The 20539-nt window shown below is 44.1% G+C and overlaps 1 protein-coding gene across 1 annotated transcript in view; it reads right to left on the bottom strand.

Annotated features, from left to right (window-relative positions):
* Positions 1–1928: 1928 nt before the first annotated feature.
* Positions 1929–20539, bottom strand: part of LOC139421411 (growth factor receptor-bound protein 2) — a 49867-nt gene continuing 31256 nt past the window's right edge. The window contains exons 3-7 of the mRNA XM_071172278.1: positions 10108–10205; positions 4995–5117; positions 4081–4249; positions 2477–3750; positions 1929–2401 (exon numbers count right to left, since the gene is read on the bottom strand). Coding sequence (XP_071028379.1) covers positions 3565–3750; positions 4081–4249; positions 4995–5117; positions 10108–10205 — 576 coding nt within the window. The 3' untranslated portion in view covers positions 1929–2401; positions 2477–3564. The remainder of the gene's footprint in view (positions 2402–2476; positions 3751–4080; positions 4250–4994; positions 5118–10107; positions 10206–20539) is intronic.

Genomic DNA, 20539 nt, shown 5'->3' with positions numbered 1-20539 from the left:
TCACACTCAAAATTAAAGTGGAAAACCACACTACAGGCTGATCCAACTTTGATGTAATGTCCTTAAAACAAGTCAAAATGAGGCTCAGTAGTGTGTGTGTGGCCTCCACGTGCCTGTATGACCTCCCTACAATGCCTGGGCATGCTCCTGATGAGGTGGCGGATGGTCTCCTGAGGGATCTCCTCCCAGACCTGGACTAAAGCATCCGCCAACTCCTGGACAGTCTGTGGTGCAATGTGGCGTTGGTGGATGGAGCGAGACATGATGTCCCAGATGTGCTCAATTGGATTCAGGTCTGTGAAACGGGTGGGCCAGTCCATAGCTTCAACGCCTTCCTCTTGCAGGAACTGCTGACACACTCCAGCCACATGAGGTCTAGCATTGTCTTGCATTAGGAGAAACCCAGGGCCAACCGCACCAGCATATGGTCTCACAAGGGGTCTGAGGATCTCATCTCGGTACCTAATGGCAGTCAGGCTACCTCTGGCGAGCACATGGAGGGCTGTGCGGCCCCCCAAAGAAATGCCACCCCACACCATGACTGACCCACCGCCAAACCGGTCATGCTGGAGGATGTTGCAGGCAGCAGAACGTTCTCCACGGCGTCTCCAGACTGTCACGTCTGTCACATGTGCTCAGTGTGAACCTGCTTTCATCTGTGAAGAGCACATGGCACCAGTGGCGAATTTGCCAATCTTGGTGTTCTCTGGCAAATGCCAAACGTCCTGCACGGTGTTGGGCTGTAAGCACAACCCCCACCTGTGGACGTCGGGCCCTCATATCACCCTCATGGAGTCTGTTTCTGACCGTTTGAGCAAACACATGCACATTTGTGGCCTGCTGGAGGTCATTTTGCAGGGCTCTGGCAGTGCTCCTCCTTGCACAAAGGCGGAGGTAGCGGTCCTGCTGCTGGGTTGTTGCCCTCCTCCACGTCTCCTGATGTACTGGCCTGTCTCCTGGTAGCGCCTCCATGCTCTGGACACTACGCTGACAGACACAGCAAACCTTCTTGTCACAGCTCACATTGATGTGCCATCCTGGATGAGCTGCACTACCTGAGCCACTTGTGTGGGTTGTAGACTCCGTCTCATGCTACCACTAGAGTGAAAGCACCGCCAGCATTCAAAAGTGACCAAAACATCAGCCAAGAAGCATAGGAACTGAGAAGGGGTCTGTGGTCACCACCTGCAGAACCACTCCTTTATTGGGGGTGTCTTGCTAATTGCCTATAATTGCCACATGTTGTATATTCCATTTGCACAACAGCATGTGAAATTTATTGTCAATCAGTGTTGCTTCCTAAGTGGACAGTTTGATTTCACAGAAGTGTGATTGACTTGGAGTTACATTGTGTTGTTTAAGTGTTCCCTTTATTTTTTTGAGCAGTGTATATTCATGCTGCTCACTTACATACTGTCTCTAGACTCCAGACCTGATGAGACGTCTTACAGTACATGACATCCTCAGACTACAATGAATTCCATGGACTGAGGATGGAGAGAACTTAATGTTCCCAGTCCGCTGTTTTGTTAAGTGTCTGTCAGTGGAAAGGCTGCCTGCATGTGACGCAATGTAATCAGAAAGTGGCCAGATTGGTTGAAAGAGTTTAAGGGCTAAAAATAACAGAACACAAAAGCAGACAGTCCACCAGACCGAGGGTAATGCAATGTGTACAGCAAACCCCTGTATGTACCAAGGACCCAAGGCTGTGCTTGAAGACACCAAGCTTCAAATGAAGCTTGTTCTGTAGGGACTGGGACACTGCATGTCCCAGTCCCTACAGGTTGTCAGATGCAAAGCCAGGTAATGGGCTATTCATTTCTATACATTTTTAGACAGATGAATTTAGCCATCAAAAGGTTTGTTGAATCACAAGATGAAAATAACTGTATGTGGCTATCTATGGACCACACCACATGGTTTCTCTCTTTATTTGTAGAATTGCATTTTAATTAATAAAAAAAAAAAAAGAAAAAAAAAAAGAAGCAAAACAAATAACAGTATCAATAGGGAAGAAGGCAAGAGACACTTAAATAAGAAAAGTTCCATGTTGGGAAGGAGATGTGGGGTTGATGGGACAGGTTGGATTATGTACATGGTTTCTCACTGCAGGATTGACGGGCCCCACAAAGGGGCTCAAAGCAGCAGGTCGGAGACACTGAAACACCAGAGAGAAAGGCACTATCCAGAGAGAACAAACTAAACTAAACACACACAGAAAAAAAACACACCAGAAATCAAATGCTTAACATAAAAAGTGCTTGACACACCACAGACAGAGAAAAACAACATTGGTAAAGCTGATCTCTCAACTTTTAGCATAAAAGACACTTAATTTTCTCAAACTGTTTTATCACACCATCATGTGATTATCCAACTCATCTACTTGTTATGTGTGAGTCTAACAAGGAGGGGACTGTTAATGTATGCGTGTGTGTGTTTGAATATGTATGTACTATATGCATATTTTTCATACATCTCTCTATATAATTTTATATGACACCATTACTAATTCAGCACTTCTCGGAAATCCCTTGCAGTTGTGTAGTTCAGTTCTCCGACCTTGCTTCCCTCATGTCAATGTCTCTGGACTCAGCTACATTCACGGCCCAAGAGTAAAATGGCTGCAATAAATACATTGACTTCAAAAGGTGGCTGGCCTTTTACAGGGTTTCATAATACAACAGCTCATGCAGCATACATGGCTCTACTCGCTGCTCGGCGTTAGCTTCCTGACACGATTGGTTTTGTTAAAAATAACAGATTATTCTCTCGTTTATCAGACAAGGAAATTATTTCACGTTTTAAATAGCATGCCATTTTATCTGAGAGCCCTCAAATAATCCAGGAAAAATTATACTGACAATTCAGCAAATCCCAGAGCTACTAGGTCTTATCCAGGCTAACATTTTTTTTAACATAATTTACAAATGGAAGAAACAATACAATTTGTGATGACTGGTAAAACACATACAAATATATAATATATATTCTTAAAAAATGGATTCTCTCTATACTGTAGGTGATTTATTTATACAGCCCTGGGCTGATGTACAATGCGCTCACATGCCAATGATATTGGACTTGGTAACTTGCTGCAGATAACATCTGTATTTTTAAATTATTTTTTCAATCATTTTTTAAAATATTTGTACATGTATTTTTATTTAAAACAGCGTTAGGATTTATTGGTATTTCATTTAGGTGATTAAAACATGCAGCAAAAAAGGAAAAGTAACGCAGAATGTGAAGAAGTAGAGGAGAGGACAGACGCAGATGTGGGAGTCTAGGTATAGAATCATTCTCATTCTTCACTTTTGGTGCACTATGCTTAGTTTCTCTGTGTTTTTTCCCTCAAAGACAGTTCAGTTCTGACTGAAGCGTTCACTATAGAGGTGAACATTCTCAGTGTTAAAAGTTGGCTTTGCTCAGCTGCCACCAACAAGGTGATGCCTTCGACAGAACTACTCCTCCATGTTTAATTCCTTGTTGCATTCTCCCTCTCTGCTCCTGATGTCTTCTCGATGGATTGAGGGGGGGTATGGGGTGGTTGTTGATGTTTATTTACATGTTCCGGTTAACTGGTGTGACATAGTTGCGGGGAAACATGCCCGTCAGCCCATGGCATCCTCCCTTCCACCAGTTAGGGTCAGAGTTGTCCAGGACCTGGATGAAGTCTCCGCGTCGGAAGCCCAGCTCGCCATCCTCCTGGGGGTCAAAGTCAAAGAGAGCCTGTACATATGTGGGATGCTGTGGGCAGGGAGAGAGAAAGAGAGCAAAACAAATCCATGAGTCCCAGACATGTTAACACAGTCTTTCAAAAGGACAAAGCCTCAGTTCTTCCCTGATTGTGTTTTCTGAATCAAACGTGACTCGTTGGTGAACTGAGCCAATGCCATGACATCCAAAGGTTAGGCCGGCAGGATGAGGGATTGAGTCAGCAACTCTGGGGCCAATTTGTCTCCCTCAAAGCTATTATTTTACACTAATAACCTAGTTTGTCATTGTGACCATTAAGTCTCCTACAAAGCCACACTGGTAAAGAGCCAGAGATGAAGGTTAAAGGGGATGTGTTCTCACCTGGGGGACCTGCTCAATGTCACGCAGGAAGATCTGCTGGTTGCGGGATACAGAGGTGGAGCGGTGGTAGTCCACCAGCTCGTTGAGCGAGTTGAACTTCACCACCCACAGGAAGTACTTTCCTGCCCCATCACGCAGGACTTTGAAGTGCTGAACGTCATTTCCAAACCTGTGGAGACGGGGGACAGAGGAAGAGAACCATGGGTAGCTTGCCAGCAGCAGATAGTCAACAGACACAGAACTGCTGAAACAGGACAGAGAAGAGAGATCCCAACGGCCAAAGGAAATACATGTGGACATGTTCTCTTAGCAACACATTAGGAAGACAGACTGTCTCTATAACAGTGTGAACACAGGTCATGACCCCATGGATGGTAACGCTGCAGTCAGATAAACAAGCTTCTTCCACAGCCATCAGGGGGATTAGTCTCTACTAAGACAAACTCCTTGTTCTGTACTCAGAGGGCAATAGACGGGTGGAGTCACATAGTGATCACTTTAATTATCTTGAAATGTCTATCTACTTTACATACAGACAGACACTACAGCACCATGACAGCGAGGGCTGCTGAATTTAGCCTTTTTAAGTAAAGCAGAGTGGAAACAGACATGGGGAAATCAAAGAGTTTGTGTCAGTGTTGTGCAAGCTGGAAAGAGAGAGCTGAAATCCTGCTGTAAAATAACTGTCAGTGAGCTGGAGTTAATGCTCAGACACCAGGGGGCAGCACAGAACACTGGGTAAAAAATAAAGTGCTAGTGCTGTAGTGTATTTAAACACAGGAAGAGAAAGAAGAGAAACATAGCAGATGTTTGTGTCTGTTACCCAATACATTGTACGGTGCAGAGCAGTCCCTCGCCCCAATATATGTAGAGCAGGGCTTCTAAACATTTAGTGTATGTGTGTGTTCACTTACTTGACAGAGAGGGAGAAGTCCCCTGGCGCACTCTCACTCTCTCGGATGAGGAAGGCCCCGTCGTGCCTCTGTTTGTTCAACATCTCCTCTGCTTTGGCACGGGGGATCTTGCCAAAGAACCACCTGGAGGGAGGGACAGCACCACACACACACACAGTCAGGGGAGAGAACACAGCTGGACCAGCATGAAACAAACAAATAGACATCTGCTCCCTCACGATCAGGGATGACACATGGTCATCTCCCACTGTTTACAGTCCTGAGAGATTATACAGTATTTCAGATTAAGCCTCTGCCCCAGTCAACCGATTAATACTGCAGGTAGGAGAACCAGAACCGTGGGCGTTGTGTACAGTGGGGGCACAGGGGTTGAGGAGTGGGGATTGCGTGCTGTGCTTTTGAAGCAGAGCATGTCATGTCTCACTCCCAGCAAGGTCTGTGATAGCAGCCCTGGCTGGGCCAATGGCAGCTGTAGCAGCAGGAGGCAAAGAGAGAGCGAAAGAGAGAAAGCGCTCTCTCCGGTTAATTATTAACCAGAGCAGCCAGAGAGATGACATCTTGGCTCCTTTGCATGAAAGTGAAAATCAATAATAAAATGACCAAGACCTAATCCTCTTTGCATTTGTGCCCTCTATCGGCTGCCCCCCGCCTACAGTTCCCTGTCTGATAAAGGTGCCGGCAGAGCAATTTAAAGCAGACACGGAAAGAGCAGCCAGGCCATGTGGAACTGGTTGCGTCACACACACACACACACACACACACGCGTCACACACACACACACACACACACACACACACACACACACACACACACAACTGTGCGGATATAAATGCCACTATGGAAAAGCAATCTAAAGCTATTTTGACTCACTTTAGCAGGCACCCAAATTTGTTATTACTTACACCACTTCTACTAACAGCATGATCCAAAAGTTCCATATTTCATGGTCTGGTCTGTGAATACATACCGGGAGATGAAACGCAGAGGCACATTAACATCTAGCGTTGGCTGAAGCTACTGAACTGCATGTGGGTAGTTGCCATATGGCCAAAACAAAAGTGAACAAATGATTGATTCAAAAATGAAAGTAAAAAAATATATAGTTACAAAAAAGTATGTCTAAACAATTCAAAATGTTCTGTGGCCACTTTTTATTTTAAATTTATATCCAATTTAATGACACATTTCATGCATTAGTGCCTTGGAATTTGTCCTCTGGTGTGACATAAGTGATACTAATATGATGGTTTAATGATTCTCAAATACACAAGAAAATGATTTTTACTAATTAGTTACTTTGTTTTTAAAATCATTAATCATATTCGGTTGAAAAACATATTTATTTGTATATTGATGATAACCAAGTTTCTCCCCGTTACATTTGGAGTAAGATTGTAATTTGACAAAAACCTAGATAAAAAGCAATTACTTTACTTGTGTACTATGATAATGTTACCTGCTTCGACAATTATTTTACATTTTGTTCAAGAAAAGCCCTTTTTTATTGGTGTAACCCCATAGAACATGTCGTCCCACTGATGGATGTTACGGTTAATGTTACGGTTAAAACGCAATTAATGAAACTATGAAGCTTCTGACCGCTCTAAAATGCAACTTCTAAACATCAGTAACGGATCCTCATTAAAGGATTTAAAATGTACTACAATTACAGGACCTCGAAAAAGTCCTGCACTGCTATTTTTCATCACTACCTCCCCGAGTTGGGAGTGGGTCATTTGCGAGCCTGTTGCCTTCCTTGGATGTGGAAGCCATTTCTTAGGCTCCAAGCCGGAATCTAACCCTGATTCCCCGTTACCCATGATCACCATGGTATGCACAGAAAGTACCATCGGAAATTGATAGGGCACACATTCAAATTAGATGTCAGCGCCACAAATGGCACGCCACCGGTCGAGATTAGAGAGTCACTAAAGGCCTTAGAGTACCCGCATGGATTTTAGGTCTGATAAATACACACATCCCCAACGGTCAGCACTCGTTGGCATGTATTAGCTGTAGAACAATTATCCAAGTAACGTTGGAGCGAGCAAAGGAACTGATTTAAATGAGTCATTGGCAGTTTCACTGTACCGTCCGTGTGTACTAAGCCTTGCCGTCTTAATCTTTGAGAGGAATATGCTACTGGCAGGATCACTCAGGTAGACCCCCCACGTGCAGCGAGGTGCAGGGGCACAGTTATTCTCCCAAAGCACCACCTGAGAGGTGTTCTGTTGGAGGGTTTTTGGAGTATATCGCAAAATGGGGTTTGAGAAACACAAATGTCTCTGACACTGGTGGGTAATATATTGGAGGCAGGGTGAACAATCTCCAAAGGAAGCCCTGCCAATGGGGGTCTTCCCAGTGTGGATCACGTATGCCAATTGGTCAGGAGGAATTGGTGGGTTAGACAAAGACGGATCAAGGGAATGAATGGTCTAATGCAGAGAGTGATAACCAGTAGTGGGAGCACCACAGCCAGTCCCCAATATCACTAGGGCCATGTTAAAGAACCAGTCTTTCCCAAGTGGCAGAGAGACACAAATGCCACCGGAGCAATGGTCACCTGCAGGGATTGAGAACCAGGCGTGGTTGCAAAAGGATACTGCACAAATAGGTTCGGTACCACCAAAATCTATACGCAACATGTAGTGTTGGTCCTACTGAGCTGAAATAAAATATCCCAGAAATATTCCAAATGCACAAAAGGTATGATGTGCACAAATTTGTTTACATCCCTGTTAGTGAGCATTTCTACTTTGCCAAGATAATCCATCCACCTGACAGGTGTGGCATATCAATAAGCTGATCAAACAGCATTATCATTACACCTTGTGCTTGGGACAGTAAATGGCCACTAAAATGTGCAGTTTTGTGCCACAGATGTCTTAAGTTGAGGGAACGTGCAATAGGCATGCTGACTGCAGGAATGTCCAACAGAGCTGTTGCCAGAGAATTTCATGTTAATTTCTCTACCATAAGTCCGCCCCCAAAGTCACTTTTGAGAATTTGTCAGTACGGTGGGGGGGTTCAGTATGAGTTTAGACATTTCTAACATATACTGCTCTAATTTTTGTATATTTAAAAAAATATATAAAATGAAATCTCTCTCAAATGAAGTTTGATAACTTTACTTACATGTTTTAAGAAGACACAAATATTTGATAGGATATGTGAAAAGTACAGATTAAGCTTAATGGGTATCGAGTGTACCATGGGTGTTCCAAATAAGACCACCTAATTCAAATAGATTATTTAAGAGATTAATATAATCTCTCCCAAAATTCTAAAAATAAACTGATCATTATTATTCATCATGAAAGAAGCACTCATAACAGGGGGATGTCGTATCCACAGAGATCAATGGACTTGCCGACCAGCACACACCCAAATCAACTAATCAAAGGCTTCAATCAAGACATGATTAGTTGAATCATGTATGTTATTGCTTGGTTAGAACACAAACCTGAACCCACACCGGCCCTCTGTGGATAAGAAGTCATACAACAAAGACACACACAGCTTTCAATTAATTATCTGAAAGATGATTCACATTTGATGTACTGAAAAACAAATTTCAGTACAAGATATGAATCCTATATATCCCACCTCGCGCAGCAGAGCTGTGCACACTGAGTGAAGCATCAGTGCACAGACATGTCGGTCTAATTTACTTGATAGTTAACTTTGTCCTCTGTCACGTCAACTACCCATGTACTGTATCCAAAATAAGGCAGGCTAGTTGGTGTGTGTGCGTACTTGGTGCCTAGTGCCACTCCGTCACAGCTAGTCTATAAAAAGGACAAAGGGCAAACTTCTGCCCCACTAATACTGCCATGGGATCAGACCACAACTGCCCCCTACACTAAGGCTACACCAAACTATACGGGGGAAGGACTAACAGCTGACCCACAGTCATTTAGTGCAAGCAGTAGATCAAGTGCAAGAGCTGAATGCTGCTACTGACATTGGATAAGGGATGGATGATTTAGGCTAGTTTCTCTTTCAGGTGTTCAAAGCACTTAAATAGTCAATCAATTGAGAACACCACATAGACACTGTATTCATTATGCAGTATCTATTCACTCTTTTTTATGATGATGGCATTAACTGTGATGTAACAGCATGGTACATTACTTGACAAGGGCAACTAAGACCTGTACACAGCATCACAGCCCAGCGGAACAGCAAGACCTTTCCTTTCCCCTTTGATGTGGCTATGAGTGGCAGCCCGGACAATTAAAACCAAGCTCCTGATGAGGAAGTGGTGCTGAGGGGTAAATTTCACCTCGCAGAGAGGGATGACTCCACTCAGGGCCTCCATTACACAGAGAGACTGAGGGCAGGGACCAGACCCGAGATGACTTGTTTCTGCTGGCCATCTCTTCCCAATGATCACAGCCACACATTTTACTCACACTCTGCCCACAGCAGCTGACCTGAGCTATGCTATCTCTCTGCTCATTAACACAAACTATGGATCAGACATTTCTCACTATCCAAGTCCAGGCATTACTCATCAAGAAATTGGCCCTGGAGCAGTTGCTAACAGTTTATACCTGCACTACATATCTGCATCCACTGCAGGCCAGATTTAGGACGTGTGTGTGTGTGGTGGGGGGGGCAATCCACTGTACACAGACAGACAAAGCCTAGGCATGGCATAGCTCCTTGGGACAGAGACAACCAGACCCAGCCCCCTCCATACGTCAAAATCCCACCTGATAAAATCCCAGTGGCAATGAAATAAGGGTCAATATTAAATTACGCCTAAGAGGCCCAGAGCGCACTAATACAGAGAGCGCTAATCTGGCACGGTGTGCTCCAGAGGTAATATCCTCTAAGAATCCTCACAGTGCTTCAATGAACACAGAGGGAGAAGATTCCACTGTGGTGGCACTGGCCATTTCAGCACAGTACTAGGAGTTGACGGGACTGTTCTGTTCAATTCAGACAGTTGTTTCATAGTTCCAAATCAATGTAATACATTGAAGCTGTGGCCCAGCGTGACCTGGCAGTCATGATGAGTCCTGTTTGCCCATACAGCAACAATAAGCTGGAGAGGTGAGTCCTCCTGAGTCATATTAGGAGTCTGGGCCAGGTGGTTCATACTTACGGATGTGCTTTCATCTCTATGTAGTTCTTGGGGATGAAGCCGTCTTTCCCGTTCAACTCTGCTTTGTACCAGTTCTGGTCACACTCTTCATTTAATACCTAGAGAAGGGAAGAGAGTTAACAATATATCACATCTAGTAAACAGAGTACTTCTCAGGTCACTGGGAAGGGGGGCTGAAATGGTTTTGTATCCACTAATGGGGCACAGCCATAAACAACAGATTGAGACACGTTTGTCTGTTGTGAGTACACTCATTTACCAATCAAGAAAGCCTCCATGAGGCCGGGCCAGCTGTGGGAGAACTCTTGTCTGAGAGACATACGGTGGTTTGCAGGTTTGAGAGCACTGGTGCATGAGTGTGTCTTAAGTTTGTGTGTGTGTGTGTGGCTGTTGTTGTTGAAAGACATGCACCTGTACACTGGTGCAGTTAGTAATGTAAAGCCTCTGGCTTGTGTACTCATAGTCAGATGAAAGAAACAGTCATCATCAATTCTCACCAGGGTTCTGACTCACAGTAATATATTGACACGTCCCACTCAAAACAAATATATTCCAACCACCATCTGCCTTCTGGCTTTAGTACAGCCTTTTCATTTCAGAAGAAATAGGAGTCATACTAGATATAGTCTAGAATACACAGGTATTTCAATGTGATATGCTGACCACAGGCTTCAGTGTTGGTACACACTTCATGGCCTCTGCTAGGTGTTGAAAAACCTTTAAAGTAACCATACTTGACCATTTGTGTTCAAGAGAGGAGCTAGGCCTAAATCTTTTTATCGGCAAAAAAAGTGTTGAGGAAATGGAGTGTGCAACATCCTTCCTGTGCACTGAGCACTGGGAGAGAGAGCGAGAGATGGAAAGGAAAGTGAGGCAGAGTGGGTGTGCCACCACTGTCACACCAGAGGGTTCTTAAAGGCTGCAAGGCTTTTTGGGCGACCTGATCAAATTCACATTGAAATGTGTGTTATAGATCTGTCATTCACATTGAAAGCAAGTCTAAGAAGCAGTTGATCTGTTCTATATGCGCTATTTCTATGCTTCCCGTGCTTAAGTTGCGTTTTTTGCGTCTTTTACGTTCGGTTTCGTACACCAACTTCAAACAGCTGACAAAACAATATTTTTGGTTATGGAAAATATATTTTACAGCGGTTTAGATGGTACAATGACTATCTACACTATACCTGCTTGTTTTGTCGCAAAAACTTTAGGCAAACTATCAGAATTTTAGCAACCAGGAAAAGCTGGAGCGATTTCGACATATTGCATCCATCTTTAAACCTAACCTGAAATACCCAAGGGGCGGTTGCATTGCGTGCAGAATCAACTCTTTGTTGATTTACATAGATGGCTGACAGGTGAGGCAGTGATGATAAACTGAGTAACTCAACTAAAGCACCTGAATCCTTCACAGATTGTGGTTTAGTGTTTAGTGTCTGCGGGTTCACATAACTTGGTCACACAGACCACATCAGTGTGTGAATTGGCCTGGAGGACCTGTGAGAAGAGGAGCTACAGATAGACTACAACCTTCAGTCACTCAGCACCTCAACCACATCCAGCAACAAGATGGCTTCTTAAGCCCCCCTCAAACACAATACAGGCTCTGATCCAAAGCTATAAAATGATCTTCCAACTGTCAGATAACAGGGTTGCTCCGGGTGAGATTGATTTCTCCCTTTTCTCACACAGACATACAGTAATTTACACAGTAGGCGTGTAGTTCCCCTAGAGGGAAAGGCAGACAAGTACTGCACAGTTTAGTTGGCAGGCTGTGTTGTACAGTGAGTAGTGCAGCAGTAGAGGGCTTCTGACCACAGAGTACTGATCTATGCTTCAACACAGCGGTTGGGAAACATCTCGATAACGCATACACAACAATGTAAATGCAGCTAGACATGTTTTCTCTCAGATATCATTTGACATTGTTCACAAAAGAAAAGCTGCAGCTAGGGTAGAGAGGAAGGACCTACTCATGTCACAACATCTAACCGTCATAACTCTATCCCGCCCCATCCTGTAAGAGTCAAGTTTTTCAGAAGAGCTCAGTCTCCTTCTACTTCGGTGTGTAGTGTTGATCTGAAGCCCACGCAAGCAACCAGCCCCCCTGGTGGTAAAAAACACCATGGCTTAGTGGAAAGAGCCAAGCAGGAGACAACTGAAACAGGAGTCATGTAAGACTATGCGAAGGCATCCCAGGCCATCAGTGTCAGTAGTACAGTGTCAGTGGTGAGATTGACATTAGGCCTATATACTCTTTCCACCACACCCTCCTACTTCTCAAAGCCCCGATGATGGGATGATGGGGTCTGGCTATTCCCCCCCCCCCCCCCCCCAGCTGGTCACTGGCCTCAGTGCTCTCTGACCTCTCTGCTCCAGCTAGCCTGCAGCACACCAGCTGTCACTGTGGAACCACAGCCACTAAGGCACAAGAGACAAAATTAAAGAGGGGGGGAAGGAGGGAGGAGTCCATGCCTGTGGCACTATGATAATGTGAGTGAATGTGAATAGGTTGTGAGGAGCACAGGGGGGAGACAGGCACAGTGATGGGAGAGTATGCCTGTGGCAGTTTGTTTCTCTCTCTGTGTGCGTGTGTGTGTGTGTGTGTGTGTGGTCTTACAATTGATAGGGCAATGCAGGCAGGCAGCCTCTGGGAGTGACTGATTGCACACGTGTAGACGTGGCAGACATGCGGTCTGGAACTCTGAACTCACTTTCTCTACATCTTATTACAAACACAAACACTACACTCCGCCTTAGTCTCATCACCTACACAGTTCACGACTTAGCTATCTACCTCAAACATAACAGCTCACAGACACTCCCTCATGTTCTCTTGCAGAAATTACCACAGGCTTGGATTTTCGTGATTTGAGGGGTAAGGCCATTTGCCCAATCTGCCAGGGCACCAAGGCCATTAACTTCTTGGTGACTGGGGGGCAGTATTAAGTAGCTTGGATGAATAAGGTGCCCAGAGTAAACTGCTTGCTACTCAGCCACAAAAGCTAGAATATGCATATTATTAGTATATTTGGATAGAAAACACTCTGAAGTTTCTAAAACTGTTTGAATGATGATCTGAGGTTTGTATTTTTTCAACTCATTGCCATTCCAATAAACAGTGTCTGTGGGGTCATTTTGCTTCCACTAGATGTCAGTCTTTAGAGCTTTGTTTGATGCTTCTACTGTGAAGTGGGGGCGAATGAGAGGGGGTTGAGCCAGGTGTCTGGCAGATTGCCACGAGCTCGTGAGGCGCGGCCATGTGAAAGTTAGCTTGCGTTCCATTGCTTTTCTACAGACAAAGGAATTCTCCGGTTGGAACATTATTGAAGATTTATGATAAAAACATCCTAAAGATTGATTCTATACTTCGTTTGACATGTTTCTACGACCTGTAATATAACTTTCTGAACTTTTCGTCTGACCTTTCGGCTGGACTTGCACACACGTTTGGATTTGTTCACCAAACGCCCTAACAATAAGAGGTATTTGGACATAAATGATGAACTTTATCGAACAAATCAAACATTTATTGTGAAACTGGGATTCCTGGGAGTGCATTCTGATGAAGATCATCAAATGTAAGTGAATATTTATAATGCTATTTCGGACTAATGTTGACCTCACAACATGGCGGATATCTCTTTGGCTGTTTTGGTCTCTGACACAGCGGTTGCATTAAGGAGAAGGTTATCTAAAGTTCCATGTATAATAGTTGTATCTTTTATCAATGTTTATTATGAGTATTTCTGTAAATTGACGTGGCTCTCTGCAAAATCACTGCATGTTTTGGAACTACTGAACATAACACGCCAATGTAAAATGAGATTTTTTGATATGAATATGCAATTTATCGAACAAAACATACATGTATTGTGTAACATGAAGTCCTATGAGTGTCATCTAATGAAGATCATCAAAGGTTAGTGATTCATTTGATCTATATTTCTGCTTTTTGTGACTCCTCTCTTTGGCTGGAAAAATGGCTGTGTTTTTCTGTGACTTGGCGGTGACCTAACATAATCGTTTGTGATGCTTTTGCTGTAAAGCCTTTTTGAAATCAGACACTGTGGCTGGATTAACAAGAATGATATCTTTAAAATGGTGAAAATACTTGTATGCTTGAGGAATTTTAATTATGAGATTTTTGTTGTTTGGAATTTGACGCCCTGCACTTTCACTGGCTGTTGGCGGGGTGGGACGCTACCGTCCCGAATATCCCAGAGAGTTTAACCAAAATAGTCAATTAAATTGATTTGAAAACCAAAAAACAACTATTCTCTTAAGAAAAGCATAAGTGTATGCTCTTCGCTGGCCATGGCAGAACACTGACATTCCTGTCTTGCAGGAAATCACGCATAGAACAAGCGTATGGTTGGTGGCATTGTCATGCTGAAGGGTCATGTCAGGATTAGCCTGCAGGAAGGGTACCACATGAGGGAGGAGGATGTCTTCCCTGTAACACACAGCGTTGAGATTGCCTGCAAAGACAACAAGCTCAGTCAGATGGTGCTGTGACACACCGCCCCAGACCATGACGGACCCTCCACCTCCAAATTGATCCCGCTCCAGAGTACAGGCCTCGGTGTAACGCTCATTCCTTCGATGATAAAACGCGAATCCGACCATCACCTCTGGTGAGACAAAACTGCGACTCATCAGTGAAGAGCACTTTTTGCCAGTCTTGTCTGGTCCAGCGACAGTGGATTTGTGCCCATAGACGACGTTATTGCTGGTGTTGTCTGGTGAGGACCTGCCTTACAACAAGCCCCCAGTCCAGCCTCTCTCATGCGCAATGCCAAGCGTCGGCTGGAGTGGTGTCAAGCTCACCGCCATTGGACTCTGGAGCAGTGGAAACACATTCTCTGGAGTGATGAATCACACTTCACCACCTGGCAGTCCGACAGACGTACCTGGGTTTGGGGGATGCCAGGAGAACGCCACCTGCCCGAATGCATAGTGCCAACTGTGAAGTATGGTGGAGGAGGAATAATGGTCTGAGGCTGTTTCATGGTTCAGGCTAGGCTCCTTAGTTCCAGTGAAGGGAAATCATAATGCTACAGCATACAATGACATTCTAGATGATTCTGTGCTTCCAACTGTGTGGCAACAGATTGGGGAAGGCCCTTTCCTGTTTCAGCTTGACAATACCCCCATGCACAAAGCGAGGTCCATACAGAAATGGTTTGTCGAGATCAGTGTGGAAGAACTTGACTGGCCTGCCCTGACCTCAACCCCATTGAACACCTTTAAGATGAATTGGAACGGTGACTGCGAGCCTGGCCTCATTGCCCAACATCAGCGCCCGACCTCACTAATGCGCTTGTGGCTGAATAGAAGCAAGTCCCTGCAGAAATATTCCAACATCTAGTGTAAAGCCTTCCCAGAAGAGTGGAGGCTGTTACAGCAGCAAAGGGGGGATCAACTCCATATTAATGACCATGATTTTGGAATGAGATGTTCAACGAGCAGATGTCCACATAGTGTACAGGTCCCGTAGTGTACTTGAGGCACTGTTCGTTCACATATGAGAGAAAGGCCAGTGCCTGTTGCTCACCACAACATCAACAACCTTGCAATCTGAGCGGAGGCAGTAAACATTTTGAAACTATTTAACCATAAATGTTTAAAACCTGGAAGTTTCGTCATTTTATGAGGCATGTCTTAACATTCCCATGGTCAGAACATGGTAAGGGGATAATTTTAATAACACTTCCTCATATGCCAGTGAAACCAGTATTTCTCTCAGGTTCAACTTTATTTTGTTGTCCAGCAGCCAAATTCACAATCATAGTCATATTAACCCATGCCTCTTTCCCTCTTTCTGAAGGATATTTTCATCTCTGTCATATTCAACTGCTCGCATTTGCGGTGCACTTTTGAAAACAGTATTTTCCCTCTAATTGCATTTTGGAACAGTTGCACTTATATCCTATTACCGTGTGCGCATTGCTGCGCTTATAATGTGAAGAAATAGCCTAATAGTTTATCAACATTTTAAGCTAAACGTTTTGATCTGTTGCATCAGACTCATTGCTTTTTAAAGTTTGATGTACAGTGGTTGTATTAATTTGGGATCTGTTGTAACAACTGTCCCAGAGTCTATTTGGAATATTTATCTCTCACACAGAAGGACAAGCTGAACAATAGAATATGTACATTTTTGTACTATGGGGGATAGTAGATTGACATAGGCTAGTGATTTTGCTGTTTGTTACTCATCTTGTTGGCTGACGAAAAGTAAATGTGGACAGCTCTAACATCTTCAATATGTGCCTCGGAATTCCATAAGGACACGTGTCGTTGCAACTACGATGTGTCGTTCTTCACTTGTATATGTATGTATATTTTTACAGCTCTCGGGACATAATTATTGTTTGGATAACCTTATTTACTTTTATGTATTGGTTTTTATCTAGTGTTTTTTTCTTCACTCTATGCGATGCAAAGAACACCGGAAGAATTATCACTGAATTATTAATCCCATAAGGGATGGGTTGCCAATTTGCGATTTGACACGAAAATAAAATGTCATTCACTACAACCTACTTCGGAGCTATGACACCTGTGAGAAGGACCAGATCGGGTGTCGGGCATTAAATATGTGAGTGAGAGGTGCTTCGGAGCACCGTGATTGACAGCCAGGGGAAGGGAATTAGAATTATATTCATCCCTTTGGCCGCAAGGCATGGATTACTTTAGGGGAATTACGGGCATACATGGCCGTCGATTCCGCCGGGAAATGCAAGGCCTGTTAATACATATATAAACACTCACTGCTGATTCATGCATAGCATCATTTTAAATCTGTGGACTACCAGTGCCTTAGGGGTCCCGGTAAAAGTGTGATCTAATGGTGCGAGTGACTGAAGCTCATGTTTGTGGTTGATGGTGTGAAAGAGCTACACGGGCCACTTTACCCTTGTAGCCTGCTAAATCCAAGATGGCGTAGCAGTCAGACGTCTTTGTCTTGTCGTGTCCCTTGTATATATATTTTTACATCTTTTAATTTCACATATCTTTTAAAAATATTTTCCTAAACCTCAACTTCTGAATACTCTCCTGCAACCCGCCTCACCCAATGTGGTGTGGATCTGGGTGTTTTTCTCAAATATTTCTATATACTTCGTATCTGGAATCCCCCAACTGAAGCTAGCCACCTAACCAACCTACCAGTTAGCAAACCACTGCTAGCGGTCATCAGCTAACCTTTAGCTCGGAAAGCTCTCGCCAGTTAGTACCAGAGCATAACGAACCTGTTTTTCTCTCCATATTTATTTCACCTTTATTTAAACCAGGTAGGCAAGTTGAGAACAAGTTCTCATTTACAATTGCGACCTGGCCAAGATAAAGCAAAGGAGTTTGACACATACAACAACAGAGTTACACGTGGAGTAAAACAAACATACAGTCAATAATATAAGTCTATATACAGTGGGGCAAAAAAAGTATTTAGCCAGCCACCAATTGTGCAGGTTCTCCCACTTAAAAAGATGAGAGAGGCCTGTAATTTTCATCATAGGTACACTTCAACTATGACAGACAAAATGAGAAAACAAATCCAGAAAATCACATTGTAGGATATTTAATGAATTTATTTGCAAATTATGGTGGAAAATAAGTATTTGGTCAATACCAAAGTTTATCTCAATACTTTGTTATGTACCCTTTGTTGGCAATGACAGAGGTCAAACGTTTTCTGTAAGTCTTCACAAGGTTTTCACACACTGTTGCTGGTATTTTGGCCCATTCCTCCATGCAGATCTCCTCTAGAGCAGTGATGTTTTGGGGCTGTTGCTGGGCAACACAGACTTTCAACTCCCTCCAAAGATTTTCTATGGAGGTTGAGATCTGGAGACTGGCTAGGCCTTGAAGACTGGCTAGGCCTTGGCCTTGAAATGCTTCTTACGAAGCCACTCCTTCGTTGCCTGGGCGGTGTGTTTGGGATCATTGTCATGCTGATGGAAGGAGGTTTTTACTCAAAATTTCACGATACATGGCCCCATTCATTCTTTCCTTTACACGGATCAGTCGCTTTGCAGAAAAACAGCCCCAAAGCATGATGTTTCCAGCCCATGCTTCACAGTAGGTATGGTGTTCTTTGGATGCAACTCTTCTTTATCCTCCAAACACGACAGGTTGAGTTTTTACCAAAAGGAACTGAGAAGTGGCCTGTGGTCCCCACCTGCAGAACCACTCCTTTATTGGGGGTGTCTTGCTAAATGCCTACAGCAGTAGTTATAGTTATAGGTCATTTCACCAATTCGGCCACTTGGGTACATTTGGGCAACTTGTGTGGGACACCTGGGTGACTTCATGCTAAATGTCATGTCGCTCACCCATTCCTGAAGTTATCAATCTGAAACTTTGCACACCTACAGTTGCCCTCTTGTGTTATCTCCAGCATCCTATTCTAGTACATGTGAAAGATGATGCTACAACAATAAAAAACAGAAAACGTATGCTCTCTCTTTTCTTCCACCAGATCTACTGTGTTATATTCTCCTACATTCAATTAACATTTCCACAAACTTCAGAATGTTTCCATTCAAATGTTACCAAGAATATGCATATCCTTGCCTCTGGGGCTGAGCTACAGGCAGTTAGATTAGGGTGTCTTCAGGCAGAAATTGAGAACAAGGGATGCAGCCATAAGAGGTTAACTTTCTAAAACTGTTTGAATCATGTCTGAGTATAACAGAACTTATTTAGCAGGCGAAAGCCCGAGGACAAACCATTCCGATTTGTTTGTTTTACTCACTGCTTTAGCACACTCTGCCAACCCGGATGTCTTAGCCGTGTCTGAATCCGGGCTTAGGAAAACCACCAAAAACCCTGAAATCTCCATCCCTAACTATAACATTTTCCGCCAAGATAGAAGTGCCAAAGGGGGCGGTGTTGCAATCTACTGCAAAGATAGCCTGCAGAGTTCTGTATTACTATCCTTGTCTGTACCCAAACAATTCAAGCTTCTACTTCTAAAAACTCACCTTTCCAGAAACAAGCCTCTCACTGTTGCCGCTTGCTATATATAGACCTCCCTCTGCCCCCAGCTGTGCCCTTGACACCATATGTGAATTGAATTTCCCCCATCTATCTTCTGAGCTAGTGCTACTAGGTGACCTAAACTGGGACATGCTTAACACCCCGGCCATCCTACAATCTAAGCTCGATGCCCTCAATCTCACACAAATTATCAATGAACCTACCATGAACAACCCCAAATCCGTAAACACGGGCACCCTCATAGATATCATCCTAACTAACTCACCCTCCACTTACACCTGCTGTTTTCATTCAAGATCTCAGCGATCACGGCCTCATTGCCTGCATCCGTAATGGGTCTGCGACCAAACAACCACCACTCATCACTGTCAAACATTCCCTAAAAAACTTCTGTGAGCAGGCCTTTCTAATCGCCCTGGCCAGGGTATCCTGGAATGACATTGACCTCATCCCGTCAGTAGATGATGCCTGGTTATTCTTTAAAAGTGCCTTCCTCAGGGGATCACGTGACCCTTGGACGAGATGGCCGCATGAACTAAGAGCTCCACACAAGTAGTTTCCAATTCCTAATCTTACCTCCACTTCAAGTTAAACTCCTTTAGCTTTAGTCAAAACGTCATGGCGGTTACAAAAGGCGACATTACAGGTAACATTTTTACCCAGACTCGAGCATTAGCGACAGACAAACCCTTCAAGAAGCAGCTAGCTTCAGAAAAAGCTAGCGCCATTAGCAAGAGGACCCGTTCACCCCCCGAGGCCCAACCCCACACTCTGTCGAAGAATCCTTTCTGAGTTGAGATCCCAACGTACAAAACTCAACATTAAATGAGATGCCATTAACTCTTAGCTCAGTGTGATAGGGGGCAAGGTGACAATCCTGGAAAATGCTTTGCCTGACATCAACAACAAGATAACCATAAACGCAGGGCGCCTGGACGAGGCAGAGGGGCGAATCCTATCCATGGAAAACTTATTGACAGACGCCATGGAAACAATAGCATATGCTAAAAAGAAAATAGAGCATCTGGAAGAGAAAACAGAGGACCTGGATAAGTCTCCAGCAGTCTCCAGCCGAACACACCCTCATTGTCAACAACACCTCCATTGAACAAGTACCGCATTACAAATACCTGGGCACCTGGCTTGATGAATAACTCAACTTCAGCACCCATTTCAATAACCGCAAAATCTAATCCAGACTGGGCTTTCTGTACAGCAACAAATCTTGCTTTACCCGCCGCGCCAAAGTCCTGGGTCCTCTCTGTTGGACTATGGTGAGACACTACCGCAATGCCCCAAAAACCCTGTTCTCAAAAGTGAACTCTGTACTGCTCAGTCATCAGATTTTCCACTGGAGCCCTCTACCGCCCCCCAACACTGTTTCTATGAGCAGTTCGGCCAACCATCCCTCACAAGCAGACAACAA

The sequence above is a fragment of the Oncorhynchus clarkii genome, chromosome 12, assembly GCF_045791955.1.
Source record: "Oncorhynchus clarkii lewisi isolate Uvic-CL-2024 chromosome 12, UVic_Ocla_1.0, whole genome shotgun sequence".
In the NCBI taxonomy this organism is placed as follows: domain Eukaryota; kingdom Metazoa; phylum Chordata; class Actinopteri; order Salmoniformes; family Salmonidae; genus Oncorhynchus; species Oncorhynchus clarkii.
This window is presented reverse-complemented; position numbering and strand designations above follow the sequence as displayed.